General features: G+C 38.6%; 1 protein-coding gene across 1 annotated transcript in view; it reads left to right on the plus strand.

Annotated features, from left to right (window-relative positions):
* Positions 1-14,544: 14,544 nt before the first annotated feature.
* hd (humpty dumpty) overlaps positions 14,545-19,321 on the plus strand; it is a 117,439-nt gene continuing 112,662 nt past the window's right edge. The window contains exon 1 of the mRNA XM_090379416.1: positions 14,545-14,553. Coding sequence (XP_090235542.1) covers positions 14,545-14,553 — 9 coding nt within the window. The remainder of the gene's footprint in view (positions 14,554-19,321) is intronic.

Genomic DNA, 19,321 nt, shown 5'->3' on the forward strand with positions numbered 1-19,321 from the left:
AAACCTTAATTGTATTATCTTGAAATTAAAAGTGATCATATTAAGATCACTTTTAATTTAAGTGTTTAAGATCACTTTTTGTTTAAGATAACTCATTAACAATGCAGTAAGACATGTCTCACTATGGGCTCAGTATAACTTGAGAATTTATTTTTATTACTTTTCAACTATAACAGCATCAGTTTTCTTTTTGTGGTAAAAAAAATTATAGGTATACAGTAACTCTTTTATAAAATGTTAACTTTTCTGTTGAAATATAGCTAGGTAGAAGTCAATCATTACATAAAATTAACTATTGATCACCCCATATGAATTTGTTATGTGGTGATCTTGTCTGACCAATCTGATTGGATACAATGATGCAGTAACAAAGGAACTAGATGCAAAAAATAATTTTGTGATCATATATTTAGATTTCAGAAAAGCTTTTAATACTGTTGCGTATAAAAGACTGCTATACAAATTGGAGCAGTGTAGCATTAAGGGCAATTTACTGCTCTGGATAAAGGGGAGGCTGAGTGGGAGAAGACAGTGGTAATTAATGGTTTGGGTTTTTTTTTTTTTTTTTTTTTTAGGAGCATTAGCAACTAAGGCCATATTGCTCCTGGAATATGCAGTGGTCATTCCCTGACCTTTCCACATCCTCCGTATTTGGTGGTGACGGGCTCAAACCCCGGTCTAATCAAGAAGCGTGTGCTACGCACTGCTGCTCCTTCCCACCTGGCTACGGAGGCACCTTGTAATTAATGGACACTGCTCTAATGTTAATGTTATACTTAGACATTAAGCATATCAGGCTTAATGTCTAAGTTTGAAGATGATATTGTTTGGCAGGGTAGTTATTGACAGTAATCAGGACTAATATTAATAGTTTTTCTAGACCTTGTTGCAGTAGCAACAAGGTCTAGAAAAATTGGGCAGATGAGCTAAGAAGTGACAATTAGTTTAACATTGACAATGTTAAACTTCAATTGTAAGGTACTGCAGATCAGTAGAAGTAATCTCAGATTAATGTATCATGGTAACACACTGAAGTATTCACGAATGAGAAAGACTGGGGGTTACTGCAGTCAGATATGAAGTTCCCTGAGCAGTGCAGACAGGCTGCCAGGACAGCTTATGGATTTTGTAAGTTACATACAGGAATTTTTCCAGCAGAGAAAAGGAAGTAATTATTCCATTATATAAGGCAGTTGTTATGCAAGGCCACCACCTCGAGCACTGCATTCAAGTTTGGAAACTTCATTTTAGAACGGATATGAATCTGTGAAATGAGAACAGCAATAAGATAAGTGAGAGGAACAAAGGAGTGCTCTTAAAAGGTTTCAGTTCTTCAAATTGCAGCATCCGAAAACTTTAACATTAGTAGAAGCATACAATGCAAAAAAGAAAGCTTATACAGCATCTGCCAAAAAAAAAAAAAAAACACTTCCCATTTCACTGAAAAGTTTGTTCAGTTCTTCCTTGAATTTATTTAAACTATCAACTTCTGCAAGACAGATGGAAGTTTGTTCCAGCAATCAACTACCTGCTGGCTAAAGGCAAATTTCTGCACATCTATTCTACAACTGCCTTTCGTCATTTATAGTTATAGTTTGAATTCAAACTACAACTATAGTTTGAATGGATAGGTCGAATAAACTCAAGAGTAACTTTTAAAAGAGATGGGCAGGAGATGTAATTTTTTTTTTTTTTCCAGCCAATTCTGTATAATCTTGCTTTCCTACATCATTTGTCACTACTAATACTAATGACCACGCGGTCAGAGGTTACAATTATTTTTACAATGAGCAGTCAGCCAAGCCTGAACCACAGTCCATTAAAATGTAGGTACGTTACTTGCTAGTCTTGCATTGATCACTCATCACTGAGCTGCATCCTGAAAAAAACTTCTTACCTATCAAAATACAGCTATGATGGCCACATTAATAAAATGTATAAATGCAATTCTCTTCTGACATGATCCTTCTACAGATGACATGCAGTCTGCACTGGATTGTCTAAGAAAATTATACAGGCTTAATGCAGTGGTTTTTTTCTTGTTTCTCTTGCCTCTATTATGGTATATGTTCATGGGTTGATTTGAGTGTTGCACAGCTAAAAAATCCTGTAATAACTTAGAGAAACCTCGCAATCACCACTTGAGATTACCTGACTCAGCTTCTATTGAAAAGATCTTTAGAATTCATGCCATTATAACTGGACTCAAATCCAGGTGATAAGTGAAAACAGTCAATGTACTGTCACAGAGGATTAACTTCAATTACTCATCTGCAGGAAAAAAATGAGGTAGACTGGTGGGGGGGGGGGAGAAATGCTAGACATAATAAACTGTTTCCTAATAGGTTGCATAATATCTGTTATGTTAGCTTTTGATGCATTTATTTTTATCAGTTATAAAAGTAATAATCATATTATTAATTTTATTCATTGATAAAGTAATTTCTCAGAACATCATAAGTTTGCCACTATTTATTATTACCAGCCTTGTGTTGATTGTAATTCAATCCCCCTTTCCACAACCATGTCAACATATTAACATTTCCTATGATAGTATAATGAGGGATTTTAACTTCCCAGATATTGAGTGGAACTTATGGGTTGGTCACTCACACACGAGAGAGAGAGAGAGAGAGAGAGAGAGAGAGAGAGAGAGAGAGAGAGAGAGAGAGAGAGAGAGAGAGAGAGATCACTGGGTGGTAGTGATCACAGTGTACTGATGTGAGATTTACTTAAAGATATAACTACCATCAGCAGTAAAGGGAAGGATTTTTGCTTTTGTAAAGGTGACTACAGTGGGACCAACTGATGTTACCGACAGCAAATTCTAAATGGGAAGCATTCAAGGAAGCTACTAGGCTTTTCATACCGATTAAGAAACCACCATTGTTGGTTCCAGAAAAAAAAATTTCAAATGTGTTTGATTGTAATTTAATCAGTCAAATGCTAATTGAAAATAATCTTAAGACAGAGATCTTGACATCACTTTCTCTAATTTGTGTGATTTTAATAAGCATATTGAAAATCTGGTTAGTCTAACTTATATGCCTTGTGATTTATTTTAATAAATCACAAGACTTTAAAAAAAATAAAAAAATTTGCTTAAAAAAAAATTCTTTTTTTTTTTTTTTTTTTTTTACATTTACAGGTACCGGACCGTTTATCTGGCAAGCTTGGGACTGGAGGTGACCCGGATTTTCCAGTTTTCTGGACCAAGGCTTAATATATACTTAAAATAAACAATGAAAAGTAAAGTGTATTTAACACTTTACTTTTCATTGTTTAAGAAATTGCATTTAACAGATACAAATTAATACACTTCTAAAACAGGGTCTGTTTAATCAATATTAATCCACTAATCTTCATCTGAAGACAATTCAACATCTGGGGTGACAGGTACAGGAAGAGAAGAAGCACAGGTATTGAAGGTTGAGGCTCAGGCTGAACTTCACTTGAAAGTTTCTGGTTGATCTTTGGAAATATGTCCTGCAGATTCTATTGTTTCATATACTTTGTTTTTTCTTTAATGAAAACCTCTTGTATTTTATACATCCACATTATATGCTCTTTTGCTCCATTCCCCGAATCAGTTCCTCAGTCAGGCTGATGCACCTATTTATAGACACTTTCTCTTCTTTCAGTGCACTGTCATCATCACTCTCATATGATTTGTTCTTATCAGCATTCATTACCATATCTACAATTTCACTATCAGTGAGTTGGAGCATCACTGCTAGCTTAGGGGGAGACAAAGACCAATAGATTGACAGTAGCCACTGGCAGAGGTGAAAGAGATTCTTGCACTGCTTCTATTAGAATGAGCAGAAGCCTGAAAAACAAGATGCATGGTATTTCAGAGACTGCTGGGAGCCATTGCGGTACAAGTAAACACATGGGTTGTATTAGGGTAGCTAAGAATAGAAACAGGTGCAGGTATACTTGCGTGTACACCAATGCTAGGAGTTTAGTAAATAAATTTGATGAATTTGAGGTATTGCTCAAAACATCGAAGGCAGATATTGTTGGGATATCAGAGAGGTGGTGTCACACAGATATAAGGCATGCAGAACTGCAATTTGGGGAGTACAACGTCTACAGAAAGGATAGACAGGATACGAAGGGGGGAGGGGTTATGCTATTAGTTAAGAAACACATAAAAACCAAGGAAGTGAAGCCAGTCGACATCGCTGGACAGTGCAGTGTTGAGTCAGTTTGGTGTGACATAAACATTGGGAGATCAAAATTGAGAGTAGGAGTGTGCTATAGGCCTAATGACTCTGATGAGTATAATAAGGAACTGTACAGGGAAATAGAGTGGGCCAGTAAATCAGAGTCTTATAATGGGAGATTTTAATTTCCCAGATATTGACTGGAATTTGGGGACTGGTTGCTCACACACTAGCAGGGCTTTTGTGGATTTATTGGATGATTGTTTTCTACATCAGCATGTTCGGGAGGCAACTAGAGGGAGTAATACTCTTGATTTGATTATCAGCAGTGATTCTTCATGCATTAAGAATCTGCAGATAAATGAACCACTAGGTGGCAGTGATCACTGTGTGCTGCAGTGGGATTTACTCAAAGAGGTAACTACCACTAGGGGTAAAGGGAAGGGTTATTGCTTTCGTAAAGGCGACTACGATGGACTGAGACAGTATTTAAATTCTATACAGTGGGACCAACTGATGATGTTACCAACAGCAAATTCAAAATGGGAAGCATTCAAAGAACTTATCTTGGAAGCTACTAGGCTTTACATACCAACTAAGAAATATTGTTCAAGGTTTAGGCCAAAAGGGATGTCAGATGAACTAATGAGGCATATGGCAGAGAAGAAAAATGCATGGGATACTTACAAATTAACACATGACACAGAAGCCTATGATAGATACAAGTTGATATGCAACCAAGTTACAAAGGAGGTTAGGCAGGCGAAGTGAGATTACGAGAAATCCTTGGCAAGGGATGCAAAGAAAAACAGCAAAGAGTTCTTTACTTATGTAAACTCTAGAAGGAAGGGGATGAATCAAATTGGTCCACTTGATATTGATGGGTCAACTGTTGATGATCCTGCTCAGGTAGCTAACAAACTAAATGAATATTTTTCATCGACATTCACACATGAGGAGTTATTCAGCGAGGGGAATGCCAGAGGTGTATTGAACTCTAGCAGTAAGCTACAGAATCTTGAAATAACTGGGAGTAAAGTGGAGGAGAAACTGTTGAAGATAAACACAAGAAAGGCACCCGGGGTGGATGGGATCTATCCAGTTATATTAAAGGAGGCAGCAAAGGAAGTAAGCAAACACTTAGCCATAATTATGAGAGCTTCCTTGGACTCAGGGGAGGTACCCATAGACTGGAAATGTGCAAATGTGACCCCAATTCACAAAGGAGGATCAAAGGCTGACACAAGTAATTATAGACCTGTGAGCTTAACTTCTGTTCCAGGAAAATTAATGGAGGCACTGGTTAAAGAAGCACTGCAGGATCATTTAGACAAGACTTCAGTTATAGCTCAGACACAGCATGGTTTTGTTAAGGGGAGGTCTTGCCTGACCAACTTGATTGGATACTATGATGCAGTCACAAAAGAACTGGATGCAGGGAATAACTTTGATATTATATACTTGGATCTTAGAAAGGCTTTTGATACTGTTGCACATAGAAGACTGCTACACAAATTGGAGCAGTGTGACATTGGAGGCAAATTGCTGCTATGGATAAAGGGGTGGTTGAGGGGGAGAAGACAGAGAGTGGTAATCAATGGACACTGCTCATCGTGGACTGATGTTAGTAGTGGAGTCCCTCAGGGCTCAGTGTTGGGTCCATTATTGTTTTCTGTATTTATAAATGATATTGATGATGGTATATCGGGCTTAATGTCCAAGTTTGCAGGCGATACAAAGGTTGCCAGGGTTGTCAAGGACACTACTGACACTATGCTGCTGCAACAGGATGAGCTGAGAGGTGGCAAATGAAGTTTAACATTGACAAATGTAAAGTACTACACATGGGAAACAGCAACCCCAGAGCAATGTATCAACTCTGTGGTACTACACTGACAGTGGTAGAGAATGAAAGGGACTTGGGGGTGGTTGTGCAGGCAGATATGAAGTTCTCTGAACAGTGCAGACGGGCTGCAAGAGTAGCTCATGGAGTATTGTCAATGATATACAGGAATTTTTCCAGCAGGGATAAGGAGGTGATTATTCCATTGTATAAGGCAATGGTCAGGCCACACCTAGAGTACTGTATACAGGTCTGGAGGCCTCATTTCAAGAAGGATGTAGAGCTGCTGGAACGAGTACAGAGAAGGGCAACAAGATTAGTGAATGGAACAAAGGGGTGCTCTTACGAAGAAAGGCTTAAGTTTTGCAAATTACAGTGTCTGGAGACTAGGCACCAGCGAGGTGATCTGATAGAGGTGTATAAAGCCTTGAATGGTTTAAGCATGCTCAATGCTGATGGGATTCTTCCTCTAGCTCAGAAAAATCACCTGAGAGGGCATAAATTCAAATTGAGGAAAGACAGATGTAGGATAGACGTGCGGAAATTTGCCTTTAGCCAGCGGGTGGTTGGTTGGTGGAACAGACTTCCATCCCTTGTGGTGGAGGTTGATAGCCTAAATAAGTTTAAGGCTCAGCTGGACAGGTATTTTGAACGAACAGAGGGGTGAAGTGGGTTTTTTTTTTTTTTTTTTTGGCTGATGCTGCATAAGCTTGCTTTCTTGCATCAAATGCCTCTACTAATGCTAATGCTAATCACCATCAATAACAGCCATCAATGTTTATACACTCTTGTATAGCCCCTTCATCAAGTGACTTAGCTACTTCACATGACAAACCTTTTGCATATTCCAATAAATTCTTCCCTATTTCTTCCTCACCAGACATACAAAAACCACAAAAGTCAGGTTTCATCATCATCACTGTCAAGAAATAAGTTAGATGGGCATAGTTTATGCCAGAAGTTTTTCTAAGTACCCTTGGGTACATTGTCCCAGGACTTTGCTGCATTCCAAAGTGTCTTTAACGTTAAATGCATTCTGAAATTCTTTTATTCCTGTACCTTTGTTGCAAGTGTCTAGCATTTTCTGCAGAAATACATCCCTGTACCTGCACTTGAATGCATGAAGAATGCCTTGGTCTAAAGGCTGAATTAGCGAAGTACAATTGAGATGCAAGTAAACAGCACATACATTGCCCTTGACTAGAACTTCAGCAGGTGTGCAGAACAGTTATCAAGCACTAAAATAATTTTGCAGTCATCAGGTAGTCCTACAGATTTACAATGAGCCCTGGCATCAGGCACAAAGTTCTTTAGAAACCAGTTGGTGAAAATCTGTTGTAATCCAAGCTTGCTTATTTGCCTTATAAATCACAGGAAACACCATAACTCCCTTACAAAGTCAGAATTCTAACTCCCTAGGATTCTGATTTTTCTCAACAGTGAGTAATTTGCACTTGTGGATGCTGGCTGCATTGAAACATGCAAGAATCATAAGATGTTCCCTGGAATCCTTATACCCTGCTGGTGCTGACTCATCTGGTGTTACATACAATTTCCTTAGTATATAACGCCAGAATAAAGAAGTTTCATCTGCATTGTACACCTGTTCAGCTGACAGTCCCTCATCAGAAACCAACTTGGCAAATTCATCCTAAATGTGCCTCTGCAGCATCGTGGTCTGCAGAAGCCTTTTCTCCACAAACCTTCAGCTTGTGAATGCCATGCCTTTGTTTAAATCTGTTGAACCACCTAGATGAATATTCACGTAGAGTTGTCAAATTTAATTCCTTGTGAAAAAGTTTAGCTTTAGCCATTATAATGGAACAAACAAGTGGAAACTTTTCACTCCGACGCTACCTAATCCATTCAAGAAACACTCTGTCCACATCTACACTCTTTGACTGGTGTAAAGTTTTATGCTTGTCCGTTAATTTAGGCACATCACTGTCACCGTAGAATTTTTCTGTTTCTTGATATCATAGATAGTAGATGTACCAACACCATACTCCTCACTCAAATGCCACACTAAAGCACCTTTATCTAGTCTCATAAGTAACTCTACTTTCTTTGATATACTGAGTGCAAAATGTTTCCTTTTAGACATGGTATTAAATGAAAATTATAATAAATTAGGACAAATAATCACATAAATGTAGATGGCCAAGTGTACACAGCAGCTGTCATACTGAAATTGATGTGCGATTGATTGCTATGATTTACGTTTGCTATATTCCGCACCTGCATGTTGTCAAAAAAAGCCTGCCAGTTTCAAAAATAGCCAGTTTTCTGGAAGCCGGATAAATGGTCCAGTACCTGTAATGGAATGCCTCTCCTAACTAGTATCCTATAGAAAAAAGTACATCAATATGCTTGAATGTATGCAGGGAAAAAAATCGAGATCTCATCTTTCAAAACCCCATGTTCTGCAGAACCATATTTTACTAAAATTTTTACAAATATTTCCGCTTCCTCACTACCACAGATCCATCTTGGATATTATCAAACTTTTCCCATAAGATCATCTGTAGTCAATATGAGATCATAGATGATCTTGTGGGAACATCTATGGTCAATATGGGATCAGTATACTTATTAACAAACAGTTTTCTCAGTGCTACTGAGAAAATGTGCCTGCTTGCACATTTCCTTTTATGACAATACCAATTAGAAGTTATATAAAGGGCATGCACACTCATTGACAGGTAGGCATAACAGAATGAGATCCTTCACAAGAGCTCTGATTAATAGGTTTTCACCAAATGGAGTGGAAGGAAATTTCTCTTACATAGGCAAGTAAATTACAAAAAAATAACAAAGGGTGAAGCAGAAGCAATTTTGCTATTGTAATCATTGTACTTATGTAGGCACAATTATTTAATGTTTTTCTTATGCAGTTGTCTTTCTTATACAGTTGAAGTAAAGAGAAAGATTAGATAAAGTAAAAGTGAATGGGGTTCATGTATGAATTAATGAAATTTTTGGTGAGCAGCATATACTACTCACTCTTAAGTCACTAGCCGGCAGAGTAGAAGCAGCAAAATTATACGTTGGCTGATCTTGTTTCTTCCTAAAGTTAACAATAAGCTCAGTCAGTCTAGCTAATGGCTACCCTGTGAACACTATTTTAGAGATGCACCCTCAAAATATAAGAAATATTGGATCTCTCTGTGGCACCCATCAGTACTCAAAAGATATCACCCGTACTGCTTGATGGAAAGGATAAGATGAATTTCACCACTTCAAGCAAGGCATTATGGTGATCGCAATCATCCACAATCTATGATGAGAATCATATACCACCTAGAATATTATTATTTACACATTTCTGAAATTGTCTAACTTCATCCGTGTCTAAAGATCAAGATCACTGTTATAGATCAAGGTTTGGTCACTACTGTAGCCACTTCTTTCGGTATAACTAGATAATGCTGTAAATACCATAAGCTCATTTGCTTTCTTCAGTTTGAGACTTGCTAATTTTCTCTTCCATTCATTTTTCATATATCACAAAATTGTTTAATGGTAGATTTTACATGCACACAGGAAGTTAAAAGGCACCAGGATCTGTCTTGGTATTTTTTAGGTTTAGGCTTTTTACCATATGTGGGCTAAAATTTTTGAATTTGTACTGTTACCATTTAGATTTTTTGATTTCTAAATTAAAGTATTTGCAAAATCAACTTTCGACTAAATAAACTATGAGCAGACACAATTTGGCCTCAGTAGCCCTTGTGTCGTTAAGCTAAATAACAACAACAACAGCAAAATCAACTGCTTTTTAGTGTTAGTAGTGACAAACCATGCAAGAAAGCAAGCTTATACTGCATCAGCCAAAAAACAAACAAAAAAAAATATCTCATATCACTTGTCCATTTTATCCTGCAAACATCCTGAAATTTGAATTTATGCCTCCCCTCCCTCCCTCCCTCCCTCCTTGTGTGTAGTCTGAACAGTAGGAAGGTCATCAGCATTTGGCTTACTCCGGTCAAAGCTTTAAACACCTCAACCAGATCTTGCAGATGCTTGGTCTCCAGAAACAGTAAATTGCAGAACTGAAGCTCTTTCCTGGTAAGAACACCCATTTGTTCCTCTAATTAACCTCATTGCTCTCCTCTCCTCCTCTGCACCCATTTCAAGAAATCTACATCCCTCCTAAAGTGAGGCTTCCTGAGCTATATGCAGTACTTGAGCTCTGGCCTAATCACCTTATGCAATGGGATAATCATATCCTTATCTGCTGTCAAATATTTTTCCTGCTGGCACAATTTCATATATCATTGACAAGACCCCGTGAGATGTCCTGGCAACCACTTTTCTCAGTGGGAAAGCAATTTTCCATCCTTGGTTTAGGTTAAAACATCATTGGTATGCTTCTAAAAAGAATGTAAATAATTTTATACGATGTTGCCAGAGGCAAATATTTAATATAATAGGCATCCTGGCATGCAAATTTCAAGTATCCAATAGAAATCCATCTACCACCTTATAGAGCCGCACATTATGCAAATTGTTTATCCCTATAAAATCATGGGTTTCAACCACGTCACTTCATTCCCGTTTTTTGGCTTGCTCAGTGGGATAGCCACATCTCCAGTAGTCAGGATGGCAGGCAGTTGGACAACTTGAAGCCAGTCAATGGCAGGTGGAGGTGGCATTTTAGCTTAATGTGTTGCACAGTTTCTCTCAGCACTATGGAAGCAATTTCAGGAAACAAAAACCATTACCTGGCTATAACAGCAAGACAAACCCTACAATGTCCAGTCATCAACTGTCTCTTGAGGTTGCTGTGGCAACAGGTGAAAACATTTCTAAAAGTCTGTGTTAAGAAGGCTCAATTCAAGTGGACTCTATGCAAGGAAGCCAGTGGTTTGTATGCCATTAACTGTAAACCACTGCAGAGCTCATCAAAACTGGTGCCATGGAGCCCTAACAAATGTGGTACAGTTCTATTCTCTGAGTCCCGTTTAAGCCTGAAACAGATTCTTGGCGTTATTTTATCTGGAGACAACAAGGAATGCGGTGATCCCTCCAACATCAGAGAAGGGGACACATACGTTGGAAGCAATATTCTTGCGTGGGGCAGAATAATGATCAACTGCAAACTGTCCCCCCATTGTTTTTGATGAGGTACCATAATCTTGGTACCCTTGTGCCAAGGGTACCAAGAACAGATCCTCGGGGTGCCTCTGTAGCCAGGTGGGCAGGAGCAGCAGCGCATAGCACACGCTTCTTGATTAGACTGGGGTTAGAGCCCGTGAGCCACCAAATATGGAGGATGCGGAAAGGTCAGGGAATGACCACCGCATATCCCCGGAGCAATATGGCCTTAGTTGCTAATGCTCCTAAAAACCAAAATAACAACAACAGATCCTCGAACCCTGTGTGCGACTTTTTAGGAGTGTGATTGGCCCAGATTTTCTTTTCATGCACAACAATGCCACTGCACATGGAGCTCAAGCAATGGAGGAATATCTTGAAACTGCAGATATCCAATGACTGCTGTGACTAGCACAATCATCTAACTTAAATCCGATCAAACATATGTGGGATGCCCTTGGGCATCATATTGCATGCCAACAGCCAACTCCTCAGTCACTTGGTGAGTTAAGGTGAGTTATAGACCTTAACTCACCAAGTGACTGAGGAGTTGGCTGTTGGCATGCAATATGATGCCCAAGGGCTGTTGGAAGGATAGGATTTGTTGCCACAGAATTTTATAGTCACCCTTAGCATGGTTCACCACTGCCAGGCCTGTTTGGCCATTGGAGGGGATCATACGCTGTACTGATGGGATGTCACCATATTTTTGAGCATCTTATATCGACTTCTCTAATGTGACCTTTTTAGTAATTCATATACAAGCCCTATAAATGTTCCTTATACCTCTCTGAAGTTTCTTACTGCCTTGTTTCATCATTATCGTATAGTACACCATACCAAATTTTAGTATAGTAGTATGTAGTACTATAGGATATATCACAAGCTGCATGATTTATGCCAGATTTTCTTTTCTGTTAATTTTGTCGAGCAGTGTATGTATTGAAAACTTTATAGGATGCCTCCATTATTATTGATACTGAAATTATTTCAGTAATTACTATATCTACCTCCAGTGTTCTCCCCGGTACCTATGGAATAGGTACCGGATAATAATCTAAGTTAGACTGATGCCTAGACTAACCCAGGATTCTCCCCGTCAGAGCTATGCTCTCCTAATGTGTCCTGGTCTGCCTCCCCAGGGGAGTGGTGGAAACTGGGGGTGGCTCTCCACAGGCTAAGTGGCCAGAAGAACAGCACAATCCACGCTAACACACACACACACACACCCTGGCATTATACAAAGTATTGTATTTTACACAGAGTAAAAAGTTGGGAGACCCCCCCCCCCCTGCCACTAGACAAAAAACACTGTATCTGACTAACCAGATTAAAAATTACTTTATACATTCCATGTAAACAGTGTTTGGAATTTTTAGTTATCTCAGGTGGCCTTCTCTTTTAATATCATTTTCATCAGTGCTCTGGTCATCCACTTTGTGTCATGCCTATTTAAAATCATGAAATGGTGTTGGACATCTAGAACTAATTTTGGGAATATTTCCCATTTGGATGTGATTCCTTTTGGAATTTCAGTTGCTTTCAGTGAATCAAACTTGGCCAATGATGTCTAATGCCATTATAATCCACTTTAAAAATAACTAAATGCACAAGGCATAATATGTTAAGAGTTTAATATCTATATAATATCGGTTTAGATACACCATAGACAACTCTTAAGAAACTACGATGGTAGTTGTTGTAGTAGGCATCATTTGCTGTGTTTCTCGTATTGTGCTCTTCCTTATGTTCCCTGTTGTGAAGGAAGAGCACAACATGAGAAACAGAGCAAATAATGCCTACTACAACAACTACCATCGTAGTTTCTTAAGAGTTGTCTATGGTGTATCTACACTGATATTATATAGATATTAAAATCCACTTTAAGAAAATAAAAACCCTTTGCTGATAGACCACAAAACATTTGTTTTATGGTCTTTCAGCCATATCTTGTGATGAAAACTAAGTGTAACTGCAAAATTAGGCAGCAACAAAGATCTCATTAGAAAATTTCGTATTCAGCTTATTTTTGGCGTGAAGATAAGAGGTTTGTCAATGCTCTGGATACTCTTAAATGCTAATTTATATAGCCCAGTGGTCAGTGAATGGGGTACAGTAATAACCCACATTACTACTAAATATATTGATATTTTTGTATTGTCTGTCTTGTAAACTCCTCTGATTCTATGTGGCCATCCTTGAATATAAACAGAATATTTTATTTTATTTTATTAGGTCCTATCTGTAAGTCCCAATCTGTGTCAATATAGTTAAAGTTGCCCATAATAAGACATTCTGATTTTATGATCACTCTAGTTGCGATTGCTGATTGTTATTCTTTACACCCTTGTGAGGTCTGTAGCACAGTCCTACTGTTTTATTGTTCCAATCTTACCAGAGTGTGTTTTTTTTTTTTTTTTTTTTATGATCTCTGTCTAGTGGATATACTCTTCTCTATTCAGTGTTCTTTCTGATTAGAAGCATTATCTCACCTCCCTCTCCTGTACACATTTTACTCTCCATATTTTATTTCTATACCTTATGTCAGAATGATGTCACTTTTCTGATATCCCTTAACGTTAGTGTTCATTTAACCATCTTTCATTCCTTGTATCTTTGATACATCTGATATAGTTGCTTGTGGCAGTGCACAAATATCCATTTGAAATCCCAAATGGATGTTTAATTAGCTGTAGCATTTTCTCAATAACTCTTCATTAATTCCTTGTTATTTTCCCATGGTACTGTAGTCCTATATCCATTCCAGCTCTCGCCATATTAGTGTTATAAGAACTCTTCCCTGTATTATTTACTGCTACTACTCTCCAAGTGACATTTGCCTCAACAGAGCATTTTGAATTATTTATTCCCACTATCACCATCCATAGTTGGCAGTTTCTCAGCACCCTTAAGGCCTCCTCTCTGACAACAATGAATTCACTGTAGAGTGTTGTAAATGAGTAGAAAACTGTATACTATTACTTAGGGATGTTGTTAATTATTATTATTTATTTTTTTTTATTTATTATTATTATTATTTATTTTATTTTTTTCATTTACTACTAAGAGATTTTTTATTAAGTCAAAAATACAGTTGTAGTGTGTGATTTTATAAATTTGTATTCATTTTCTGATTTTGACTGTTTAATGTATTACATAAATTTAAAACAGAACTAATAGATGTAATGTTTTTCTATCTCTTGTTTACAGATCAGCATATAACAGAAAAACAAGATGCTCCTCCCGGTTGGGTTTTTCCAGCCCAAGTCTTACAGCAGCGTCGGAAAGCAAGAAGAGTTGCAACTGTTCTCCAAACTGTGGATGTCAATGCTGCCAATCAAACTTTTGAAAACAAAAAAAAAGAGGCAGCCATCAATCCTTTCAGGTAAAGAGTTACTCTTTGGCATGTATAATAAAAATATAAATAAGGCAAAAATGTTCAAGGTACTTGCAGTGTCATTTTAGATATTAGTAAGGGCTTCATTTTAGATATTAGTAACTGCTGGGAATCATTGGGGTACAAGTAAACACATGGGTTGTGTTAGGGTAGCTAAGAAAAAGAACAGGTGCATGTATACTTGCGTGTACACAAATGCTAAGAGTTTAGTAAATAAATTTGATGAATTTGAGGTATTGCTCAAAACATCAAAGGCAGATATTGTTGAGATTTCAGAGACGTGGTGTCACACAGATATAAGGAATGCAGAACTGGAATTTGGGGAGTACAATGTTACAGAAAGGATAGACAGGATAGGAAGGGAGAAGGGGTTATGCTATTAGTTAAGAAATACATAAAATCCAAGGAAGTGAAGCCAGTCGACATCGCTGGACAGTGCAGTGTCGAGTCAGTTTGGTGTGACATAAGCATTGGGAGATCAAAATTGAGAGTAGGAGTGTGCTATAGGCCTAATGACTCTGATGAGTATAATAAGAAACTGTACAGGGAAATAGAGTGGGCCAGTAAATCAGAGAGTCTTATAATGGGGGATTTTAATTTCCCAGATATTGACTGGAATTTGGGGGCTGGTCACTCACACACTAGCAAGGCTTTTGTGGATTTATTGGATGATCGGTTTCTACATCAGCATGTTCGGGAGGCAACTAGAGGGAGTAATACTCTTGATTTGATTATCAGTAGTGATTCTTCATGCATTAAGAATCTGCAGATAAATGAACCACTAGGTGGCAGTGATCACAGTGTGCTGAAGTGGGATTTACTCAAAGAGGTAACTACCATTAGGGGTAAAGGGAAGGATTATTGCTTTCGTAAAGGCGACTACGATGGACTGAGACAGTATTTAAATCCTATACAGTGGGACCAACTGATGATGTTACCAACAGCAAATTCAAAATGGGAAGCATTCAAAGAACTTATCTTGGAAGCTACTAGGCTTTACATATCAACTAAGAAATATTGTTCAAGGTTTAGGCCTAAATGAATGTCAGATGAACTAATGAGACATATGGCAGAGAAGAAAAATGCATGGGATACATACAAATTAACACGTGACACAGAAGCCTATGATAGATACAAGTTGATCTGTAACCAAGTTACAAAGGAGGTTAGGCAGGCGAAGGCAGATTACGAGATATCTTTGGCAAGGGATGCAAAGAAAAACAGCAAAGAGTTCTTTACTCATGTAAACTCTAGAAGGAAGGGGATGAATCGGATTGGTACACTTGATGTCGATGGGTCAACTGTTGATGATCCTGCTCAGGTAGCTAACAAACGAAATGAATATTTTGCATCGACATTCACACGAGGGGTTATTCAGCGAGGGGAATGCCAGAGGTGTATTCAACTCTGGCAGTAAGCTAGAGAATCTTGTAATAACTGAGAGTAAAGTGGAGGAGAAATTGTTGAAGATAAACACAAGAAAGGCACCTGGGGTGGATGGAATCTATCCAGTTATATTAAAGGAGGCAGCAAAGGAAGTAAGCAAACCCTTAGCCATAATTATGAGAGCTTCCTTGGACTCAGGGGAGGTACCCATGGACTGGAGATGTGCAAATGTGACCCCAGTTCACAAAGGAGGATCAAAGGCTGACACAAGTAATTACAAACCTGTGAGTTTAACTTCTGTTCCCGGAAAATTAATGGAGGCACTGGTTAAAGAAGCACTGCAGGATCATCTAGACAAGACTTCAGTTATAGCTTGGACGCAGCATGATTTTGTTAAGAGGAAGTCTTGCCTGACCAATTTGATTATATACTATGATGCAGTCACAAAAGAACTGGATGCAGGGAATGACTTTGATATTATATACTTGGATCTTAGAAAGGCTTTTAATACTCTTACACATGGAAAACTGCTGCACAAATTGGAGCAGTGTGGCATTGGAGGCAAATTGCTGCTATGGATAAGGGGTGGTTGAGTGGGAGAAGACAGAGAGTGGTAATCAATGGACACTGCTCATCGTGGACTAATGTTATTAGTGGAGTCCCTCAGGGTTCAGTATTGGATCCATTATTGTTTTCTGTATTTATAAATGATATTGATGATGGTATATCAAGCTTAATGTCCAAGTATGCAGACGATACGAAGGTTGGCAGGGTTGTCAAGGACACTACTGACACTATGCTGCTGCAGCAGGATCTGGAAAGGTTGAGCAGATGGCCTGAGAGGTGGCAACATTGACAAATGTAAATTACTACATATGGGAAAACAGCAACCCCAGAGCAACATATCAACTCTGTGGTACTATACTGACAGTGGTAGAGAATGAAAGGGACCTGGGGGTGGTTGTGCAGGCAGATATGAAGGTCTCTGAGCAGTGCAGACGGGCTGCAAGAGTAGCTCATGGTGTATTGTCAATGATATATAGGAATTTTTCTAACAGGGATAAGGAGGTGATTATTCCCTTGTATAAGGCAATGGTCAGACCACACCTAGAGTACTGTATACAGGCCTGGAGGCCTCATTTCAAGAAGGATGTAGAGCTGCTGGAACGAGTACAGAGAAGGGCAACAAGATTAGTGAATAGAACAAAGGGGTGCTCTTACGAAGAAAGGCTTAAGTTTTGCAAATTACAGTGTCTGGAGACTAGGCACCAGCGAGGTGATCTGATAGAGGTGTATAAAGCCTTGAATGGTTTGAGCATGCTCAGTGCTGATGGGATTCTTTCTCCTGCTCAGATAATCACCTGAGAGGGCATAAATTCAAATTGAGGAAAGACAGATGTAGGATAGACGTGCGGAAATTTGCCTTTAGCCAGCGGGTAGTTGGTTGGTGGAACAGACTTCCATCCCTTGTCGTGGAAGTTGATAGCCTAAATAAGTATAAGGCTCAGCTGGACAGGTATTTCGAACGAACAGAGGGGTGAAGTGGAAGTGGTTATTTTTTATTTATTTATTTATTATTATTTTTTTTTTTTTGGCTGATGCTGCATAAGCTTGCTTTCTTGCAGCAAATGCCTCTACTAATGCTAATGCTAAGGGCAAATCTCTATACTCAAGACGTGCTCCACAAGAGTATGCCAATGCTGTTATAACTAAAAAGAGAGAGAGTGCACTTGAAGGTATTTTCAGTGTTAAATACAGTGTTTTAAAATTCAACGCTGCCAACATTTCTCACAGTAAAAAGTCCTCTTTTCCATGCTCAACCTCAACAATATTCAAGTTCATAGACAATTTTTAATGGGGATAACTCTTGATTTATAACTTTTCATAACACAACATTGTTTCCTGTGCATTGAAAAAATGTAGCGCTCTCACTCTTTTCTTTTAAGTAGCTGCTGATTCTGTACAAATCTTGTACTACTGTAATTGTCCCTACATCAGGAAGTAGTGCCCTAGTACCTCTCAACTCTTAAACCCTCTCCAAAAGAGAGCAGTCAGGTTAATGATTTTGGTACAGTACTTGGATTAAGTACTATACTGCTGACTGGGCTAGCCGGTAGATAAAGTGCCTACCTGGCAACCCAAAGGTCGCGGGTTCGAATCCCACCTCGGGCTTGGATCAAGGTAAATGCAAAAACCTTTGGAGGTGCATTATAGCCACAGAAGCCTATGCGCCAATAACTAACAAAATAAAAAAAAATAATAATAATAATAATAAAAAGTACTATACTTAATGGGTGGTTAATGACAGGTATGCTGCTGTAACAAGATCTAGAAAAATTAGATGGGCTGAGAAATGGCAATTGAAGTTTAATATTGGCAAATGCAAGCTATTGCATATGTGTAGCAGTAATCCAGGGTATTGTATCAACTGTGTGGTATTACACTCAGGTTAGTGGAAAATGAAAAGAATCTGGGGTAATTGTGAAGTATATAAAGCTCTCTGAGCAGTGCAGGCAGGCTGCCAGGAGAGCTCATGAGTTTTGTCAATGATATACAGGAACTTTGCTACAAGGATAAGGAGGTGATTATCCCCATTGTATAAGTGGTCAGGCCACATCTTGAGTACTGCATACAGGTCTGGAAGCCTCATTTTAGGAAAGATGTAGAGCTGCTGGAGTGGGTACAGAGAAAGACACCAAGATTAGTGAGGGAACAAAGGGATACTCCTACCAAGAAAGTCTTGTTCTGCAAATTGCAGCATCTGGAGTCTAGGCACCTGCAAGGAGATCTGATTGAGATGTTTAAAGCTTTGCAAGGCTTAAGCAAACTGATTGCTGATGGGATTTTCCTCTTGCTCATACTGTGCACACAAGGGGACATAAATTCAAATTGATGAAGTTTAGTTGCAGGATAGATGTTCAGAAGTTTGTCTTTAGCCAACAGGTGATTGATTGTTGGAACAAGCTACCATCCATTGTTGTGGAAGTGGATAGTTTGAATAACCCAGGGGCTCACATCTGGTGAGTATGGGCTTGGCACACCAGAGTCCTGAGCTGGATATCACCATTCTTCTCTTCCTTGGTGATTCCCTTTTATCTCTCTCTCTCTCTCTCTCTCTCTCTCTCTCTCTCTCTCTCTCTCTCTCTCTCTCTCTCTCTCTCTCTCTCTCTCTCTCTCTCTCTCTCTCTCTCTCTCTCTCTCTCTCTCTGGGTAGTTCAGGAATTTTTTTTTTTTTTTGGCTGGTGCAGCATAAGTCTCGGCTTCCTTGCTGCACCATATGCTAATAATAATAATAATAAATGCAAGGGGTGGGGGGATGGATAGGTGAAAGGGGATTTTTTTTTGTCTGATTCTCTATAAGCTTGCTTTTATTAACACTAATATATACCAAACTCATTAATCCACTAAAATATACCAGAAACTCATTAA

The sequence above is a fragment of the Mastigoproctus giganteus genome, chromosome 8 (genome assembly GCF_048544385.1).
Source record: "Mastigoproctus giganteus isolate SK-2022 chromosome 8, ASM4854438v1, whole genome shotgun sequence".
NCBI lineage: Eukaryota > Metazoa > Arthropoda > Arachnida > Uropygi > Thelyphonidae > Mastigoproctus > Mastigoproctus giganteus.